The sequence below is a fragment of the Hylobates moloch genome, unplaced genomic scaffold (assembly GCF_009828535.3).
Source record: "Hylobates moloch isolate HMO894 unplaced genomic scaffold, HMol_V3 SCAFFOLD_6, whole genome shotgun sequence".
Lineage (NCBI taxonomy): Eukaryota > Metazoa > Chordata > Mammalia > Primates > Hylobatidae > Hylobates > Hylobates moloch.
The window spans coordinates 102,164,713-102,183,628 of NW_026652281.1; the positions used below are offsets into that span (position 1 = coordinate 102,164,713).

Here is an 18,916-nt window from a genome sequence, read left to right on the forward strand (position 1 = left end):
GGTGGGCGGATCCGGCCGCTGCCGTGTGGATGGGAGCTGCGCGAGGAGACGGGCGCGCGTGGAGAGGGGGCGGGAGTTGGCATTCGGTGGTCCTGGCAGTTAGCTGAGCGCGCCCTCTGAGCCGCTCGGTGGACACCAGGCACTCTAGTAGGCCTGGCCTACCCAGGAACAGCAGGAGAGAGAAGAAACAGGCCAGCTGTGAGAAGCCAAGGGCACCGAGTCAGTCATGGCACCTAAGGCGGCAAAGGGGGCCAAGCCAGAGCCAGCGCCAGCTCCACCTCCACCCGGGGCCAAACCCGAGGAAGACAAGAAGGATGATAAGGAGCCATCGGACAAACCTCAAAAGGCGGTGCAGCCCAAGCACGAAGTGGGCACGAGGAAGGGGTGTCGCCTCTACCGGTGGGAATTAAAAGACAGCAATAAAGAGTTCTGGCTCTTGGGGCACGCTGAGATGAAGATTCTGAGTTTGGTGAGCTAAACTGGTATCCCTGGGTGGGGGGCCTTGGCCGAGGGTGGGGGGAAGGAGGAGTAGGCTCCAGGGGTCCTCAGAGAGATGGTGAGAGGCCCTTGCTGCTGGCTCAGGTGTCTATGTCTCACTGCAGGGCTGCCTAATAGCGGCAATGATACTGTTGTCCTCACTCACCGTGCACCCCATCTTGAGGCTTATCATCACCATGGAGATATCCATCTTCAGCTTCTTCATCTTACTGTACAGCTTTGCCATTCATAGATACATACCCTTCATCCTGTGGCCCATTTCTGTAAGTAAGGGGCGATGGGGAGTGCCTGCATCCAGAATGCTGATCAGGTGTGTCTTGGCACCTGGAAAGTCACCAAACAGAGAGACACACCTCACCTCCCATATCTGTGCCTGGGTCAGGGACTCAGAACATCAGTGGGGCCCAGGCAGAGGCAGCTGGGTGCAAGAGGGGTAGCTAGGCAGAAAATGCTTCAAAAAAGCCCATCTGTGTGTTGGAGTGAGAGTGGGGAACTCTTACCTACCTGGTGGTCAAAGAGGGCCTGAGCCTTTGTTCTCTTTAGGGGAAGGGGAGGTGTAGCAACCAGTTGTTCCTCCGAACTCTTGTGCCAGCTCACCTTGACAGGAGATCACCCCAGAAGGACCCCATTCCCAAAATTCAAAGAAGAAAATTACTCTCCCATAAGTCAATAAAATAAAACAAAATGGGAATTTTTAAAAAAAAATCACTTCTAAAGCAGCGTTAGGTCTCCAATGAATATCCCTATAAAGGATGTTTGGATCAGAAGGATGTTCAGCCCAAAGCAGTCGTCTAGCGGAAAGAGACAGAACTGGGCAAGTTACTAAACCATTTCCAGCCTGTTTCCTCATCTGTAACATGAGACAGTCATATTCCTTGCAGAATTGACATTCAATCCTGAGGATTAAATGTAAATTGCTTGACACCATGCCTGAGGACTCATGGAATTGAATCCCTGCCCATCACCTGTGTAACCACAGGGCACACCCACCTAACCCTTTGCCAGTCAATGAAGACCCCAATTCTCAAGTCCCTTTGTTCATTGCACATTCACAGCCTGCCTCCAGAGCCCTCTTGTTCACTGTTTCACTCACGTTACACATGAGGAAATTCGCTTAGAATGGCCAAGTAACTTACCCCCAGGTCACTCAGCTGGTAAGTAGCAGAAAAAAGCTTCAAACTTAGCTTTATGAATACATTTCATCCTGCCGTCTTGTTAAAAGCTATTAGGGTCCAGGGATCCAGAGGTCTTGGTGAGGCAGATGAGGACCTCCAATACAGAGAGAAAGGACAGGAGGGCCAAATAAGGACTCTCAGAAAAGGGACAAGCAGAGGACAAGGTAAAAGGACAGGCAGAGGACAAGTTCCTAAACAAGGAGCCTGAGAAGACATTTTTAGTTCCAGCAAGATGAAAAACCAATGAACCCTGAACATCTTCCTGCTGTGCTTACCTAAAAATACCAGGGGAAATGTAACCAGTATTGCTTTAACTGAATGAATGAGCTGGCAAAAAAGCAATGAAAATACATAAGCGCCAGAAGTGGAAAACAGGGCAGTGATCACATAAGCTGCAAAATATGAGTGGGAATGGTCCATGAGGTATTGTCTCAGGAACCTAGAGCATGGATTTTTATGCACTCTCAAATCAGGAAATAAGGACTTGATCCTAAGCAAAGTGGGAATTTAGAACTGAAAACCCTGTATAAAGCCAGCACCCTGGAAAGACTACCTCCTTAGGGAAAAGATGGACAGAGACACATACCCTTCTTATTCCCAACACAGAGGAATAAGAAAACATGTTCATCTCTGCCTGAGTTTTGAGTGGGCAGAAAGGAAGTCTTCCTTGAGAAATAGAAACCTTAAGCCTGCCCTTTGTACAGACTGGAGTTTGAATTTTTGTTACCTGCAGCCTAGAAACCTTCATGCAGCCCAGAAACCTTCATCCCTGGGAATCACCATAAAAATTGATCCCAGTCTGATGGCATTCTGATGATATCCTTGGACTCCTGATAGAAAGAAATGCAAAATCACAATCAAGGCATGAAGAGATTCTCACAGTGGGGGTGGGGGGAAAACCTTGTCAAAAATGAACTAATAATTCAAAACTACTAAACACCTGATTTCAAAAAATCCCCATTACTAAGAATCAACAAACACAACAAATGGATTAGAATCCTGAGGATATGAGATAATAGAAGAGCTGTCTGAAAATAATAATATATTTTAAGGGATTATAGACATAAGAGTCCTGAGAAAAGAGTAAGACACTATGAGGACAAAATAGATTTTTAAAAAGTACAGTGTCTAGAATAGAAAATATAGTTATTGAAATAAAAATGTCAATAGATGAATTCAAAAACAGATCAGACATAGCTGAAGAGGGAACTGTTAACTGAAAGGTATGGGGAAATTACCCAGAACACAGCACACAGAGAGAGAGAAAATAAGAAAGAGATTGAGACAGAACATGGAGTGAGAACATCCATCAAGGGTGGTCAGGCTGGGTGTGGTAGCTCACACCTGTAATCCCAGCACTTTGGGAGGCTGAGGTGGATGGGTCCCTTTGGTCCAGGAGTTTGAGACCAGACTGGGCAACATAAGGAGACCCTGTCTCTACAGAAAAATTTAAAAATTAGCCAAGCATGGTGGCACATGCCTGTTGTTCCAGCTACTCAGGAGGCTGAGGTGGAAGGATGGCTTGAACCCAGGAGGTCAAGGCTACAGAGAGCTCTGATGGTGCCACTGCACTCCAATCTGAGTGACAGAGTGAGACCCTGTCTAAAAAATAATAAAAGAGGTGTCAAGAAGCCAGGCACAGTGATGTGTGCCTGTAGTCCCAGCTGCTCCGGAGGCTGAGGCAGGAGAATGGCGTGAACCCGGGAGGCAGAGCTTGCAGTGAGCCGAGATCGCGCCACTGCACTCCAGTCTGGGCGACAGAGTGAGACTCCATCTCAAAAAATAAATAAATAAAATAAAAAAAAATAGACATCTATCCAAACCTACACAAACTGTATTTTAGGTGATATTTCAGGAGCATTTCCTTAGAGATGCTTACTAGCTTCTCTTCTATTCAACATTGTGATGGAGACCTTAGTTCAATATGACAAGAAAAACAAAAGGTATAGAGATTGAGAAGAGGAAAAATCTAATAGAATTATCTACACAGAAAATCTAAGAGAATCTACAGTCAAATCACTAGAACTGATTGAGTTCCACAAGGTTACCAGACACAGAAGCAGTAGTGTTCCTGAATACCAACAATGAACAATGAGAAACATAGGATTTTTTGGCTGGGCACGGGGGCTCACACCTGTACTCCCAGCACTTTGGGAGGCTGAGGTGGGCGGACCACTTGAGGCCAGGAGTTCCAGACCAGCCTGGCCAACATGGTGAAACACCGTCTGTACTAAAAATACAAAAATTAACCAGGCGTGGTGGTGCATGCCTGTAATCCCAGCTACTCGAGAGGCTGAGGCATGAAAATCGCTAGAACCCAGGAGGCAGAGGTTGCCACGAGCCAAGATGGAGCCACTGCACTCCAGCCTGGGTGACAGAGCGAGACTGTGTCAAAAAAAAAAAAAAAAAATGCTCTCTAAAAGAAACCACTTAAAACAGCAACACAAACTACAAGGTGTCTAAGAATAAACCTACTGAAAAATATGTAAGATGCTACATAGAGATTATAAGACTTTATTAATGGACATCAAAGGAAAATGTAAATAGAGAAACATTCCACATTCACAAATATGAAAACTTATTATCATAGAGATGTCAATTCAATTCTGAATTAATCTATAAATTAAATAAAATTTCAACCTAACGTGGGTTTTTCATGGAACTTTACAAGGTGATTCTAAAATTCTTATGGAAGAAGAAAAAATACTAACAACGATGGACTCACCCAACAAGATATCAGATTTACCATAAAGCTTCGGTACTAGCTCAGGGATTGACAAGAAGACTAACAAAATTGTTACAGATTGAATGTTTGTATCTCCCACTCTGCAAAATCATATGCTGAGGCCCTAACCCCCACTGTACTGTACTTGAAGATGGGCCTCTAAGGAGGTAATTAAGGTTAAATGAGGTCAGAACATTGGGGCCCTGATCAAATAAGTGTCTTTTGTTTGTTTGTTTTGAGACAGAGTTTTGCTCTTGTCACCCAGGCTAGAGTGCAGTGGCACAATCTCAGCTCACTGCAACTTCCACCTCCCGGTTCAAGCATTCTCCTGCCTCAGCCTCCTGAGTAGCTAGGATTACAGGCATGAGCCACTACGCCCGGCTAATTTTGTATTTTTACTAGAGACAGCGTTTTGCCATGTTGGCCTAGCTGGTCTTGAACTCCTGACCTCAGGTGATCTGCCTGCCTTGGCCTCCCAAAGTGCTGTGATTACAGGTGTGAGCCACCACGCCCAGCCAGTATCTTTATAAGAAGAGAGCAGAGAATTCTCTCTCCGTCTTGCTCTCTCTCTACACACACACATGCACACATGCACACACACATACACACACACGCATCAAAGAAAGGCCATGTGAAAACGTAGTGAGAAGACAGCCATCTGCAAGCCAGGAAGAGAGCCCTCACCAGAAACTGAATTTCCTGGCACCTTGCTCATGGATTTCAGCCTCCAAAACTGCAAGAAAGTTAATGTCTGTTGTTTAAGCCACCCAGTCTGGGATATTTTATTATGGCATCCTGAGTAGACTAATACAGGAATAGAAAAGAGAATTCAGAAATAGATCTACAAACATATGGCAACTTGGTATATGACGGAGGTAGCATTATAAAACAGTTGAATAGAATATTCAATAAATGTCCCTGGGATTTGTGGACAGAGGAAGGGAGGGAGAGAGACAGACTATGTATCCCATTAAAATTAAAACTTCAACAGAAGACATCATATGCCAGGTACAGTGGCTCACACCTATAATCCCTTGGGAGGCCAAGGCAGGAGGATCACTTGAGTCCAGGAGTCCAGGACTTGGAGACCAGCCTGGGCAACATAGGGAAGCTCTGCCTCTACAAAAACAATTTTTTTTTTTTTTTTTGAGATGGAGTTTTGCTCTTGTTGCCCAGGCTGGAGTGCAATGGCATAATGTTGGCTCACCGCAACCTCTGCCTCCCGGATTCAAGTGATTCTCCTGCCTCAGCCTCCTGAGTAGCTGGGATTACAGGCATGCAACACCACGCCCAGCTAATTTTGTATTTTTAGTAGAGACAGGGTTTCTCCCTGTTGGTCAGGCTGGTCTCGAACTCCCAACCTCAGGTGATCCGCCCGCCTTGGCCTCCCAAAGTGCTGGAATTACAGGTGTGCGCCACTGCGCCCAGCTTACAAAAACAATTTTTTTAATTGCACAGTGGCAGGCGCCTATAGTCCCAGCTGAGGCTGAGGTGGGGAGGATTGCTTAAGCTCAGGAGTTCAAGACCAGCCTGGATGACATGGTAAAACCCCGCCTCTACTAAAAATACAAAAAAAAAAAAAAAAAAATTAGCCAGGCTTGGTGGCACACACCTGTAGTCGCAGCTGCTCAGGCGGCGGAGGTGGGAGAATCACCTGAGCCTGAGGAGGTCGAGGCTGCAGTGAGAAATTGTGCCACCGCACTCCAGCCTGCATAATCAGAGTAAGGCCCTGTCTCAAAAAGTAGAAAATAAAAATAATAAATGAGTATTGGTGGGAGGAGACATAGGCAGAAACCAAATGTGTGATTTCACAGAGATATGGTAGAAGAGGGGGCTGGTGACTTCACAGGCTTCAGCACGAGGGCATTTTAGCATCCTGGACTTTTTTAGGTTTCCATTTAAAAAGCCCAGCTGGAGGGCCACAGATATGTCCACCTAGCCCGGGGTGTGTTTATCTTTATGCATACATTTTAAAATCAGGTGGAAGTTTGCAAATCATTCATTTGGAAGAAGCTAGCCAGGGTGCAGTGTTTGCTGATGGGGACCCTGGCTTTGGCTGAGGCTGACTCACCTCTCCACCTTCAGGACCTCTTCAATGACCTGTTTGCCTGTGGGTTCCTTGTGGGAGCCGTGGTCTTTGCTGTGAGAAGTCGGCGATCCATGAATCTCCACTACTTACTTGCTGTGGTGAGTCTTTCCATGCTGGGCCGTGCATTTGCTCTGAATTCACCTCTTTTGGAGGATGGGTGTTGTCCTCTGTTTAAGGAAAGGGCTTCTTTATTTTTCACAAAAATCTTGGGATCAAAGCAAAGTTTAAAATTTAAGTAGGCCGGGCGCAGTGGCTCATGCCTATAATCCCAGCACTTTGGGAGGCCGAGGCGGGTGGATCACCTGAGGTCAGGAGTTTGAGACCAGCCTGGCCAACATGGTGAAATACAAAAATACAAAATTTACAAAATTTAGTAGAAAATGTATTTTCTACTAAAAATACAAAAATTAGCCTGGCATGGTGGCACATGCCTTGTAATCCCAGCAACTTGGGAGGCTGAGGCAGGAGAATCACTTAAATCCAGGAGGCAGAGTTTGCAGTGAGCAGAGATTGCAGCACTGCACTCCACCCCAGACGACGGAGCGAGACTTTGTCTCAAAGGAAAAAAAAAAGTAAAGTAGACAGATGTTTCCAATGGAGCCACCATTTAAACAAAGATGATGTCCGGGGAGCCAGCCCAAGTTCCTTCCTGTAGCTGCCGACCCCAGAGCAAACAGTCCCACTCTGGCTGGGTTTCAAGAGAGAAAAGAAACAGAGATGAGATGGCGGGACGGGGGAGTGGACAAGGCAGAGGCTGAGGGAGTAGGCATGCTCCTAGCCTCCAGGGGATGGTTGACATTTGAGGGGACATGGGGGACGTGTGAAACAGCACCCCCGATGAATGAGAAACCAGGAGGGAAACTCACCACCTTTGGAATGAAAAGCAAAAGTCATGAGGACCGTTTTGTTTTCCAGATCCTTATTGGTGTAGCTGGAGTTTTTGCTTTTATCGATGTGTGTCTTCAAAGAAACCACTTCAAAGGCAAGAGGGTCAAAAAGCATATGCTGGTTCCTCCTCCAGGAAAGGAAAAAGGACCCCAGCAGGGCAAGGGACCAGAACCCACCAAGTCACCAGAACCCGCCAAGCCACCAGAACCTGCCAAACCACCAGAACCTGCCAAGCCACCAGAGCCAGCAAAGGGAAAGAAATGACTTGGAGGAGGCTCCTGGTGTCTGAAACGGCAGTGTATTTTACAGCAATACGTTTCCACTCTCTTCCTTCTTTCTAGAATGGTTTTCTTTTCCATTTTCATTACCACCTTTGCTTGGAAAAGAATGGATTAATGGATTCTAAAAGCCTAAAGTTGATGTAAGCATTATTTTGTTCATTCAGCAAAAGTTACTGACTGTCAGGGTGCAGAGGGCAAGGCCAGGGCAGGGCCTGGGAGCCAAGGTTCCTGAAGTGCTCCCAGGCTACTGGGCACCAAGGGCCTGGGGGACCAGAAGTGTAGGTGTTGCCGGCTAGTGACCCCAACCAACTGGCAGGGGCAGGGAGCCAGGGCGCGGGGGGCAGAGGAAGACAAGAAACTAGAAAACAAAAGGATCATTTTGTTCACACTGATTATTTTGATTTTACTTTTTTAAAAAAGCATCCAAGCAATTGTTATGAGAAAAATAAGTTTGTTTGCCTTCCTTGCAGTTTGGTTTTTAGGTTAGTTTTTTGTTTGTTTGTTTGTTTTGTTTTCTTTTGTTTTTGTTTTTTGGTGAGACAGAGTTTCGCCCTTGTTACCCAGGCTGGAGTGCAATGGCGCGATCTCAGCTCACTGCAACTTCCACCTCCCAGGTTCAAGCAATTCTCCTGCCTCAGCCTCCTGGAGTAGCTGGTATTGCAGGCATCTGCCACCATGGCTAATTTTCTGTATCTCTAGTAGAGATGGGGTTTTACCATGTTGGCCAGGCCGGTCTTGAACTCCTGACCTCAGGTGATCCACCCGCCTCAGCCTCCCAGGGTGCCGGGATTACAGGCGTGAGCCACCATGCCCGGCCTGCAATTTAGTATTGATCCTCACTGAGGTTCACTCCAGTCGAAGTGAGGAGGGCAGGGGGTGTCAACTTCTCAGGGCTCAGGGCCTCCAAGGGCCTGAGTCAGGCTGGCATATGGGCTGAGCAGGGTGGGCACAGAAGGAGCCTAGGGGCTGTTTCCCTCTGGGACCTGGAGTGTCTCCCTCCACTGATGACCTGAGCATAAGGCCTGGAGTCCCCACATGTAGGCCTTGCAAATCTTTCCACCAGAAAAGGCCCTACTCTCACTGGACAGTCCAGCCATCCTGGCAGGGGAAGGGTTGTCTCCATGAGAGGAAAGCCAGGCCCCAAACTGATCCATGAGGAGCTGGAAGGGGGTCTGTAGGAGGAAGCGTGGAGCCCCGAGCCCAGCCTGGGAGACAAGCTGGGAGGGTCCACTGAGCCTTGGGGACATGATCATGACTTGGGCCAAGGGGATCACTGAAGACTGTGAGAAGGCCACGTGCTTAGCTGCTGCCGCAAAGGTGTGCCGGAGGAAGGAGGCCCCTGCAGGTCCTTCAGGTGGGGAGACGGGCAGCCGGCGGCCTCTAGGGGTGAAGACTTGGAACTTGGGGTGGCCCCAGGCTCCTCTACCCTTCAAGTCCACTGTGCCGTCTGTAGCCTCACAGCACCCCCTGCAGGCCAGGCAGTGTGAGGCACACCTACCTCTAGCTTTGTAGAGAAAAACTCAAAAATGCACACTATCCTGCCACATGACCCAGAATTCTTCTCCTGTGTATTTAGCCAAGATTAATGGTATACTAGAATGTTCATAACAGCCAAAAACTAGAAAGAGCCACATGTTCAAAAGGAGGTAAATGTGCTACATTCAGAAAACGGAATGCGCTACTCAGCAGTAAAAAAAAAAAAAAAAAAAAAAAAACTATGAATACAACAACAAGGAAGGATTTCACATTATAGAAACATACCATATGATTCTATTTCTAAGCAGCTCAAGAATAGGCAAAAACACAGTGAAAGAAAACAGTGGTTGCTTGGGGATTGATTATGTAACCCAAAAAGTATCAGACACAGGCCACAAATGATTTAGAAGTTTATTTTGGCCAGGTCCAGTGGCTCATGCCTGTAATCTCAGCACTTTGGGAGGCCGAAGTGGGCAGATTGCTTGGGCCCAGGAGTTTGAGACCAGACTGTACAACATGGCGAAACCCCGTCTCTACTAAAAATACAAAAATTCACCGGGCGTGGTGGCACACACCTGTAGTCCCAGCTACTCTGGGGGCTGAGGCAGAAGAATCGCTTTAACCCGGGAGGTGGAGGTTGCAGTGAGCTGAGACTGTGCCACTTGCACTCCAGCCTGGGCGACAGAGCAAGACTCTGTCTCAAAAAAAAAAAAAAAAAAAAGTGCCACAGTTAAGGACAATGCCTCAGAAACAGGTCTGTGCCTTTCTCCAAATCATGCAAATGTGATTTTGAGGGCTTCAACATTTAAAGGGGAAAAGTGGGCTGAAAGGGAAAGAGAAAGGGTATAGTCAAGTTACTGAATCCACAAGTTGCGAGAGAAAAGGAGCAGGTAGGGGAAGAGTGAATGATGTCGTCTTCTGGCACTCAGTAAATTGGCATTTGACATAAGATGAACATAGAGCAGCTACCTGTGGGGATATTTCACTTTTCATCTGTAGCTCTCTGCTTAGGAACAAAAGGAAAGGCAGCTTCTTGCATGACTCAGCTCTCAGCTTAATTTTTTTCTTTTGACACAGTGAATCGGGGTCCTGAGTATTTTATTTTCATTTTACATCTCCAAAGAGACATAAGGGAGCTTTTGTGGGTACCAGAAATTTCATCTCTTCATTGGAGGAGCTGGTCACACAGGTGTACACATTTGTCAAAACATTCAATAATAGTATATTTAAGATCTGTGCATTTCGTTGTATATAAATTTTACCTAACAAAGGAAGCTAAATATGACTTATGCTCAGAATCCTGTGGCAAAGTGTGAACTTTCCTAAACGAATTTGGTCACTCCTCTCAACTCCTGGGGTGATACTTGTGAGCAGGCAGGGTTTCTGCGAATCCCAGGATATAATGAGCATTAAGTGGGGGCTGGGCTGGGACTGAGCGAGACTTCAGGTGTCCTGCTAAGAAGAGGACCCCAGGACAGGGACATGGGCTGTAGGAAGATGCCCCTTCAGAACAAAACTACAATAGGTAAGTACCTGTCTGGAGCGGGGAATGCCTGGGTGTGGGGCATGTCACTTACACATCTGGTTGAAATGCAGATTCAGCAAAAAGCCTAATTAATACACACAGAATAAAAATGGATACTGTGTCCTTCAAACAAAAGAGACTCAAAAAGGGCAACCAGCAAACAAGAGTTCTTGGGGTAGGAGTGTGGGAAACTGCAACAAAGATTTTGAATTTTTGTTGTTGTTGTTGAGACAGAGTCTCATTCTGTTGCCCAGGCTGGCATGCAGTGGCGCGATCTCAGCTCACTGCAACCTCCACCTCCCCGGTTCAAAAGGCGATTGTCCTGCCTCAGCCTCCCAAGTACCTGGGATTACAGGCGCCTGCCACCTTGCCTGGCTAATTTTTTTTTTTTTTTTTTTTTAGTAGAAACGGGGTTTCACCATGTTGTCCAGGCTGTTTTTGAACTCCTGACCTCAAGCGATCCACTCGCCTCAACCTCCCAGATGCTGGGATTACAGGCATGAGCCACTGCATCCAGCCAAGATTTTAAAATTTAACAGAGGGGTTGAATAATAGAATAGACATAATTTAAGATGCCAATTCATGATTTGAAAAATAAAGGAAATCTAGAAAATCAAACAACAAGGCAGACTTTCTTTTTTGGAAAAAGGAAAGACATAGAGGACAAATCTAGGAGGATTTATCCACCAACCATCTCAAAGAAGTCACAGGAGGTGAGAAAATGAAGAGAAGAAAATAAACAGAAAAAAATTTTCAGTTAAATTAAAACTAAAATCTTATAGAAAGGACCCACCAAGGCCAGGTGTGGTGGCTCACGCCTGTAATCCCAGCACTTTGGGAAGCCGAGGCAGGTGGATCTCTTGAGCTCAGGAGTTAGAGATCAGCCTGGCCAACATGGCGAAACCCTGTCTCTACAAAAAACAAAAAAAAATAGCCAGGCATACTGGTGTGTGCCTGTAGTCCCAGCTATTCCAGAGGTTGAAGTGGGAAAATCAATCACTTAAGGCTGAGAGGTCGAGGCTTCAGTGAACCAAGATTGCACCACTGCACTCTCGCCTGGGTGACAAAGCAAGACCCTGTTTAAAAAAAAAAAAAAAAAGAAGAAGAAGAAAGAGAGAGAAAGAAAAGAAGGAAGGAAGGAAGGAAGGAAGGAAGGAAGGAAGGAAGGAAGGAAAGAAGGAAGGAGGAAGGGAGAGAGGGAGGGAGGGAAGAAGGAAGGAAGGGAGAAAAAAGGGAAGGGAAAGGGAGGGGAGGGGAGGGGAGGGGAGGGGAGGGGGGGAAGGGAGGGAGAGGGCCCACCAAGTGTTGAGGAGGTTTACTGGGAAAGCATCCTCACCTGCCTACACATTTCTTGGTGAAGTATCAGAATTCTAAAGATTAAGAGAAAATCCTAAAAGCTGAGAGAGAGAGAACACAAAGATGACACTGAAAAGAGAAAAACCAAACATCAGAGTCCACTCCGGATATTAGAAAACAATGGAGCTGGTCTGGGCACAGTGGCTCATGCCTGTAATCCCAGCACTTTGGGAGGCCAAGGTGGGTGGATCACGAGGTCAGGAGTTCGAGACCAGCCTGGTTAATATGGTAAAACCCTGTCTCTATTACAAAATACACATGCCGAGCGTGGTGGCGCATGTCTGTAATCCCAACTACTTGGGAGGCTGAGGCAGGAGAATTGCTTGAATCCAGGAGGCGGAGGTTGCAGTGAGCCAAGATCGTGCCACTGCACTCAGGCCTGGGTGACAACAGTGAAACTCCATCTCAAAAAAAAAAAAGAAAATTTAAGTGGCTTTTAGCACATTCACAATGTTGTGCAACCACCACTTCCATCTAGTTCCAAAACATTTCTATAACTTCATTCATTTTTTATGGCTGAATAATATTCCATTGTATGGCTGTATCACTTTTTCTTTTTCTTTTTAAGAGACAGGGTTTCACTCTGTTGCCAGGGGGTTTCCTGACCTCAAGTGATCCACCCACCTCAGCCTCCCCAAGTGCTGGGATTACAGGTGTGAGCCACTGTGCCCAGCCCATAATGTTGATATTTTAAAACTTACTGCACTTGTTTTTTGTCCTAACATATGGTCTGTTCCAGAGAATGTTCCATATGCACTTAAGAAGAATGTATATTCTGTTGTCGAGTGGAGTGTTAGGTGGCCTAGTTTCTGTCTTTTAATAGAAAAATTGATTTAGGCTAGGTGTGGTGGCTCACACCTGTAACCCCAGCCCTTTGGGAGGCTGAGGCAGGCAGATCACGAGATCAGGAGATCGAGACCATCCTGGCCAACATGGTGAAACCCCATCTCTACTAAAAATACAAAAATTAGCCAGGCGTGGTGGCACGTGCCTATAATCCCAGCTACTCGGGAGGCTGAGGCAGGAGACTCACTCGAACCCAGGAGGCGGAGGTTGCAGTGAGCTGAGATCCCGCCACTGCACTTCGTCCTGGCAACAGAGCGAGACTCCATCTCAAACAAACAAACAACAACAAAAAAGACAGAAACTATCAGATTGTTGAGGTTTTCTAAATCTAACTTCACAATTTGTATAAGAGATACACCTATAACAAAATGACTCATAAAAGTTATAAATGCAACTATTTTTAAAAGCCAGCTCTGAGGAAGATGGAGGAAGCATACCACATTCTATCTTTCCTGCTGAAAGCAATGAATGCAACAAAAAGCCTTGGACAGAGTGCATGGAGCAGCTCTCTAGTGCTCCTGAAAAGCAAATAGTAGCAAGTAGTTTGGGGGAAGAGACCAGAATATAAAGTACCACTGAATCAGCAGTAAATTTCCTGGGTTTTTTTTCCCTTTGGTGTCTCCTGCCCCGGACTCATAGGTAATCCAAATCCAAAACTACACATTGGGTATGGACAGAAAGAGTGCCAAGAGAAACCTTCTATTCCTAGTTTTTATGGACTGAATGTGTCCCCCTCCCAAAAAATCATATGCTGAAGCCCTCATTTTAGTATGGAGATGGAGTCTCTAAGGAAGTAGTTAAGGTTGAGTGAGGGAATAAGGATGGGGCCCTGATTTGATAGAATTAGTGTCCTCATAAGGAAAGACACCAGGGTGTGTTCTCCCCAGCCCTAATATGGCACAGAGGAAAGACCATGTGAGGAGACAGTGGTACAGGCCAACTACAAGCTGAGAAGAGGATCCTCACCAGAAACTGAATTTGCCAGCACCTTGATCATGGATATCCAGCCTCCAGAACTGTGAAACAATTCCTTTCTATCATTTAAGTGACACAGTTTGTGGTATTTTGATACGGAAGCCTGAGCTAACGAATACACTAGTCCAAGGAGCAAGAAGCAGAGCCCTTACGGATCACGGAGTGGGGAGAGTGGGTGGAAATAGTCTGTTTTTATCATTCTCTCCAGCCCCAGCCCCTAGACAATATCACAGTATCAATGGCAATGATGGCAACAGTTTAACAAGCAGGAACTTGGCGGGGCGCAGTGGCTCACACCTGTATCCCAGCACTTTGGGAGGCTGAGGCAGGCAGATTGCCTGAGGTCAGGAGTTCGAGACCAGCCTGGCCAACATGGTGAAACCCCATCTCTACTAAAAATACAAAAAAATTAGCCAGGTGTGATGACATGCACCTGCAGTCCCAGCTACTTGGCAGGCTGACGCAAGAGAATTGCTTGAACTAGGGAGGTGGAGATTGCAGTGAGCTAAGATCGCACCACTATACTCCAGCCTGGGCAACAGCGCGAGACTTCATCTCAAAAAAAAAAAAAAGTAGGAACTTGAAAGTCCAAGGCAGGGGAAGCTTTCTCTCTGAGCAGAACTGTAATCCCAAGAGTATGGGGGTAAATCCCCTTGGCGTTTTTCTCTATCCTCTCACTGCTCTCTGCTGAAAACATAAGCAATGTCAGGAAGTGTGAAACAGAGTGGAGAAATTAAAGCCCACACTTTCTAAACAGGGGACCCCTAGGAACTTGAAAGTATCAGGGAGGCCATGGACAGGAGAGAGCTGAAAGAAGAGATCCTGTCAAGTTGTCCATGAACCCCGGGATCACCCTCAAACTGTGTATACATGGATTTGACCCTAGACAGCATAGCAAAGTCCCATAGAACTAAACTACAGGGTATACTAGGACTCAGATCCTAGACTGGCCGCTCAGGCACACAAACAACAAATCCAAATAGTACTGCAGAGAAGGGATAGGCTATCTAGCAGAAGAAGAATACAGAGGACCTGAACAACACTAGAAGCCATCTAGACCCAAGAGGTGTGCATTGAATACTCCACCCAACAGCAGAATACACATTCTTCTTTTTTATTTTTATTTTACTTACTTATTTATTTATTTATTTATTTATTTATTTATTTATTTATTGAGATGGAGTCTTGCTCTGTCGCCCAGGCTGGAGTGCAGTGGCGTGATCTTGGCTCACTGCAACCTCCGCCTCCCAAGTTCAAGCGATTCTCCTGCCTCAACCTTCCGAATAGCTGGGACTACAGGCATGTGCCACCACGCCCAGCTAATTTTTTGTATTTTTAGTAGAGATGGGGTTTCACCGTGTTAGCGAGGATGGTCTCAACTTCCTGACCTTGTGATCCACCCACCTCAGCCTCTCAAAGTGCTGGGATTAGAGGCATGAGCCACCGTGCCCAGCCCCAAATTCTTCTTAAGTGCACATGGAACATTCTCTAGGACAGACCATATGTTAGGACACAAAACGAGTTCAGTAAGTTTTAAAATATCAACATTATGGGCTAGGCACAGTGGCTCACACCTGTAATCCCAGCACTTTGGGAGGTCAAGGCAGGTGGATTACCTGAGGTCAGGAGTTCGAGACCAGCCTGGCCAACATTGCGAAACCCCGTCTCTACTAAAAATATAAAAATTAGCCAGGCATGATGGCATGGCGCCTGTAATCCCAGCTACTCGGGAGGCTGAGGCATGAGAATCTCTTGAATCCGGGAGGCAGAGGTTGCAGTGAGCCAAGATCGTGCCATTGCACTCCAGCCTGGGTGACAAGAGTGAAACTCCATCTCAAAAAAAAAAAAAAAAAATCAACATTATACAAAGTATCTTCTCTAGTTACAACAGAATAAAGCTAGACATCAATAATGGAAGGAAAATAGCTGCAAAAATATACAACAGCAACCTATTAGAAATGCAAGGACAACCTGGGCACAGTGGCTCATCCCATAATTCCAGCACTTTGGGAGGTCGAGGCAGGTGGACTGCTTGAGCCCAGGACTTTGAAGCCAGTCTGGGCAACCTAGTGAGACCCCATTGTTCCAAAAAATACAAAAAATTAGGCTGGGCACAGTGGCTCACGCCTGTAATCCCAGCACTTTGGGAGGCTGAGGCGGGTGGATCGCCTGAGGTCAGGAGTTTGAGACCAGCCTGACCAATATGGTGAAACCCCGTCTCTACTAAAAATACAATTAGCCAGGCACAGTAGTGGGCACCTGTAATCCCAGCTACTCAGGAGGCTGAGGCAGGAGAATCGCTTGAACTTAGGCAGCAGAGGTTGCAGTGAGCCAAGATCACGCCACCGCACTCCAGCCTGGGCAAAAAAAAGTGAAACTCCATCTCAAAAAAAAAAAAAAATTAGCCGGACATGGTGGTGTGTGCCTGTGGTCCAGCAATTCTGGAGGCTGAGGTGGGACGATCACCTGAGCCTGGGAGGTCAAGGCTGCAGTGAACCATGATTGCACCACTGCACTCCAGCTTGGGCAACAGAGTGCAACCCTGTTTCCACCCTCAAAAAAGAAAGAAATGTAAGGACAGAGTGATAAATCTAAAATTTTAGTTAGCAGCTTTAACATACCTGTTTTAATAAGTTAATACATCAAGTAAAAACAAAAAGTATGCAGAGGGTTTAAATTACACAATTAGCAAAGTACGTCGTAGATATACAGATAAACTTTGTACCCACTAAGAGAGAATATTCAGTCTGCTGTTTTTGTTTTTTTTTTAGTGAGACAAGGACTCACACTCTCAGCCTAAGCTGGAGTACAGTGGTGCAATCATAGCTCACTGCAGCCTAGAACTCCTGAACTCAAGCAATCCTCCCACTTCAGCCTCTTGAGTAGCTGGGACCACAGGGGTGCACCACCATGCCCAGCTAATTGTTAAAAATGTTTTGTAGAGGCAGGGTCTCCATATGTTGCCCTGGCTGGTCTTGAACTTCCAGGCTCAAGCAATCCTCCTGCCTCAGCATCTCAAAGTGCAGGGATTACAGGCACGAGCCACTGCACCCAGCCTTATGTGTTTTAATGTATCAATTTTTAAAGAACAACAATTCAAAAGAAAAGCCCAAAAGGATGTGAACAGTCACTTCTCAGAAAAGGAGACGCAAATGGCTCTTACACGTGTGAAAAATGCTTGATCTACTCATAACCAGAGAAATGCAAATTCTCTAATGTAAACTGCCCAGAGAGGCCTTGGCTTCTAAATATCATTCTCCAATGAAAAGAACCAGAACTTTTTGGAGGAATGGGTGATTCTAGAGCTGGGACGCAGAGAATACAAAATGAACCTGGAGCATCTTACGGTGTCATAAAATAAGGAAGTGGGGCGGGGCGAGATGGGAGGCATGTTAGGTACACAGGAGCTCACTTACATACTGAATGAAGTCCCTAACGAAGGGGGCCTAGGGGCCAAATTGAAACAACTTAGCTAACAAAATTAAGTATGGTGGGTTTGTTTGTTTGTTTGTTTGTTTGTTTTTGAGACAGTCTCGCTCTGTCGCCCAGGCTGGAGTGCAATGGCACAATCTTGGCTCACTGCAACCTCTGCCTCCCGGGTTCAAGCGATTCTCCTGCCTCAGCCTCCCGAGTAGCTGAGATTATAGGTGCCCGCCACCAGACCCAGTTAATTTTTTTGTATTTTTTAGTAGAGACAGGGTTTCACCATGTTGGCCAGGCTTGTCTCTAACTCCTGACTTTGTGATCCACCTGCCTCAGCCTCTCAAAGTGCTAGGATTACAGGCGTGAGCCACTGTGCCCGGCCAGTATGATGGTTTTTAATTATAACAAAAAGAATTAAATAAACAAATGAAGAAGAAAAAATTCTTCCTTACCGGAGGCATGTAGAGGAAATAGAGCCACCCTGCCTTCATTCCATAGCAGACATTTCCTGATGTCATCCTATGTGACAGGCTCTGGGCTGGGGCTGGGGCTGGGCTATGACAGGCCCCCTCAGGAGCTCACAGTCTGTGGCAGGATGGATGGTGACATCATGAGTGAGCAGTTATCTTATATACAGGCACCCACCCACTTCTCTTCTTTCAGCTTCTCTAGTTCAGTGCCATATTTTGCTTTTTCTCGGTAGCCTTTTTGTAAATTGAGATATAAATTACATGAAATAAAATGCACCCATTGTAAGTATACAGTTTGTGTGTTTTGACAAATGTAGGTCCCTGTGTAACCGCCACCCCGATCAAAATGAAGAACATTTCTTAGCACTCCAGGAAGCTTTCTCCTGCCCCCACCTCAGGCAACCACCGATCTGATTTCTGTTACTGTAGCTTACTTTTGCTTGTTCTAGAATTTCATAAAAATGAAATCATGGAGTATGTACCTTTTGAGTCTGGCTTCCTTCCCTCAACATGCTGTCTGCAGAATGCATCCACATTGCTTTGTTTATCAATGGTTCTTTCCTTTTTCTTGCTGAGTAGTATTCCATTGTATGGATGGAAGTTTCTTTATCCCTTCACCTGTTGATGGCCATTTGGTTTCCAGTTCAGGCTATAAAAATTATGAGGGGGTCAGGCAGGATGACTCACACCTATAATCCCAGCACTTTGGGAGGCTGAAGGATCCTTTAAGCCCAACAGTTCAAGACCAGCCAGGGCAACATATTGAGACCCCATCTCTAAATTAAAAATTAAGAAAAGAAATAAGAGGCTGGACACAGTGGCTCACATCTGTAATCCCAGCCCTTTGGGAGGCTAAGGCAGGTAGATCGTTTGAGCCCAGGAGTTCAAGACCAGCCTGGGCAACATGACGAAACCCTGCCTCTACTAAAATCACACACACACACACAAAAAATTAGCCAGCTCTGGTGGTGCACACCTGTAATCTCAACTACTTGGGAGGCTGAGGCATGAGAATCACTTGAACCCAGGAGGCAGAGGTTGCACTGAGCTGAAATCTTGCCGCCGCACTCCAGCCTCAGCAACAGAATGAGACTCTGTCCAAAAAACAAAACAAAACAAAAAACAGAAAGAAAAAATGTAAGGGGACCTCCAAAAGTTCATGGAAATTGAATTAAAATATAAAAATTTT

General features: G+C 46.1%; 1 protein-coding gene across 3 annotated transcripts; it reads left to right on the forward strand.

Moving 5' to 3' along the window:
- Positions 1 to 59: 59 nt before the first annotated feature.
- CMTM2 (CKLF like MARVEL transmembrane domain containing 2) lies at positions 60 to 7,790 on the forward strand. 3 transcript variants are annotated; one of them, XM_058441071.1, is made up of 4 exons: positions 60 to 469; positions 603 to 761; positions 6,379 to 6,585; positions 7,403 to 7,790. In XM_058441071.1, exons 1-4 carry the CDS (start codon positions 227 to 229, stop codon positions 7,637 to 7,639), a joined length of 846 nt encoding a protein of 281 aa, XP_058297054.1. In that variant the 5' UTR covers positions 60 to 226; the 3' UTR covers positions 7,640 to 7,790. The 3 variants fall into 3 exon arrangements, with proteins under 3 accessions (XP_058297054.1, XP_032013443.1, XP_032013442.1); XM_032157552.2 differs by having other exon boundaries at positions 63 to 469; positions 6,484 to 6,585; XM_032157551.2 differs by lacking the exon at positions 603 to 761 and having other exon boundaries at positions 63 to 469; positions 6,484 to 6,585.
- Positions 7,791 to 18,916: the final 11,126 nt, after the last annotated feature.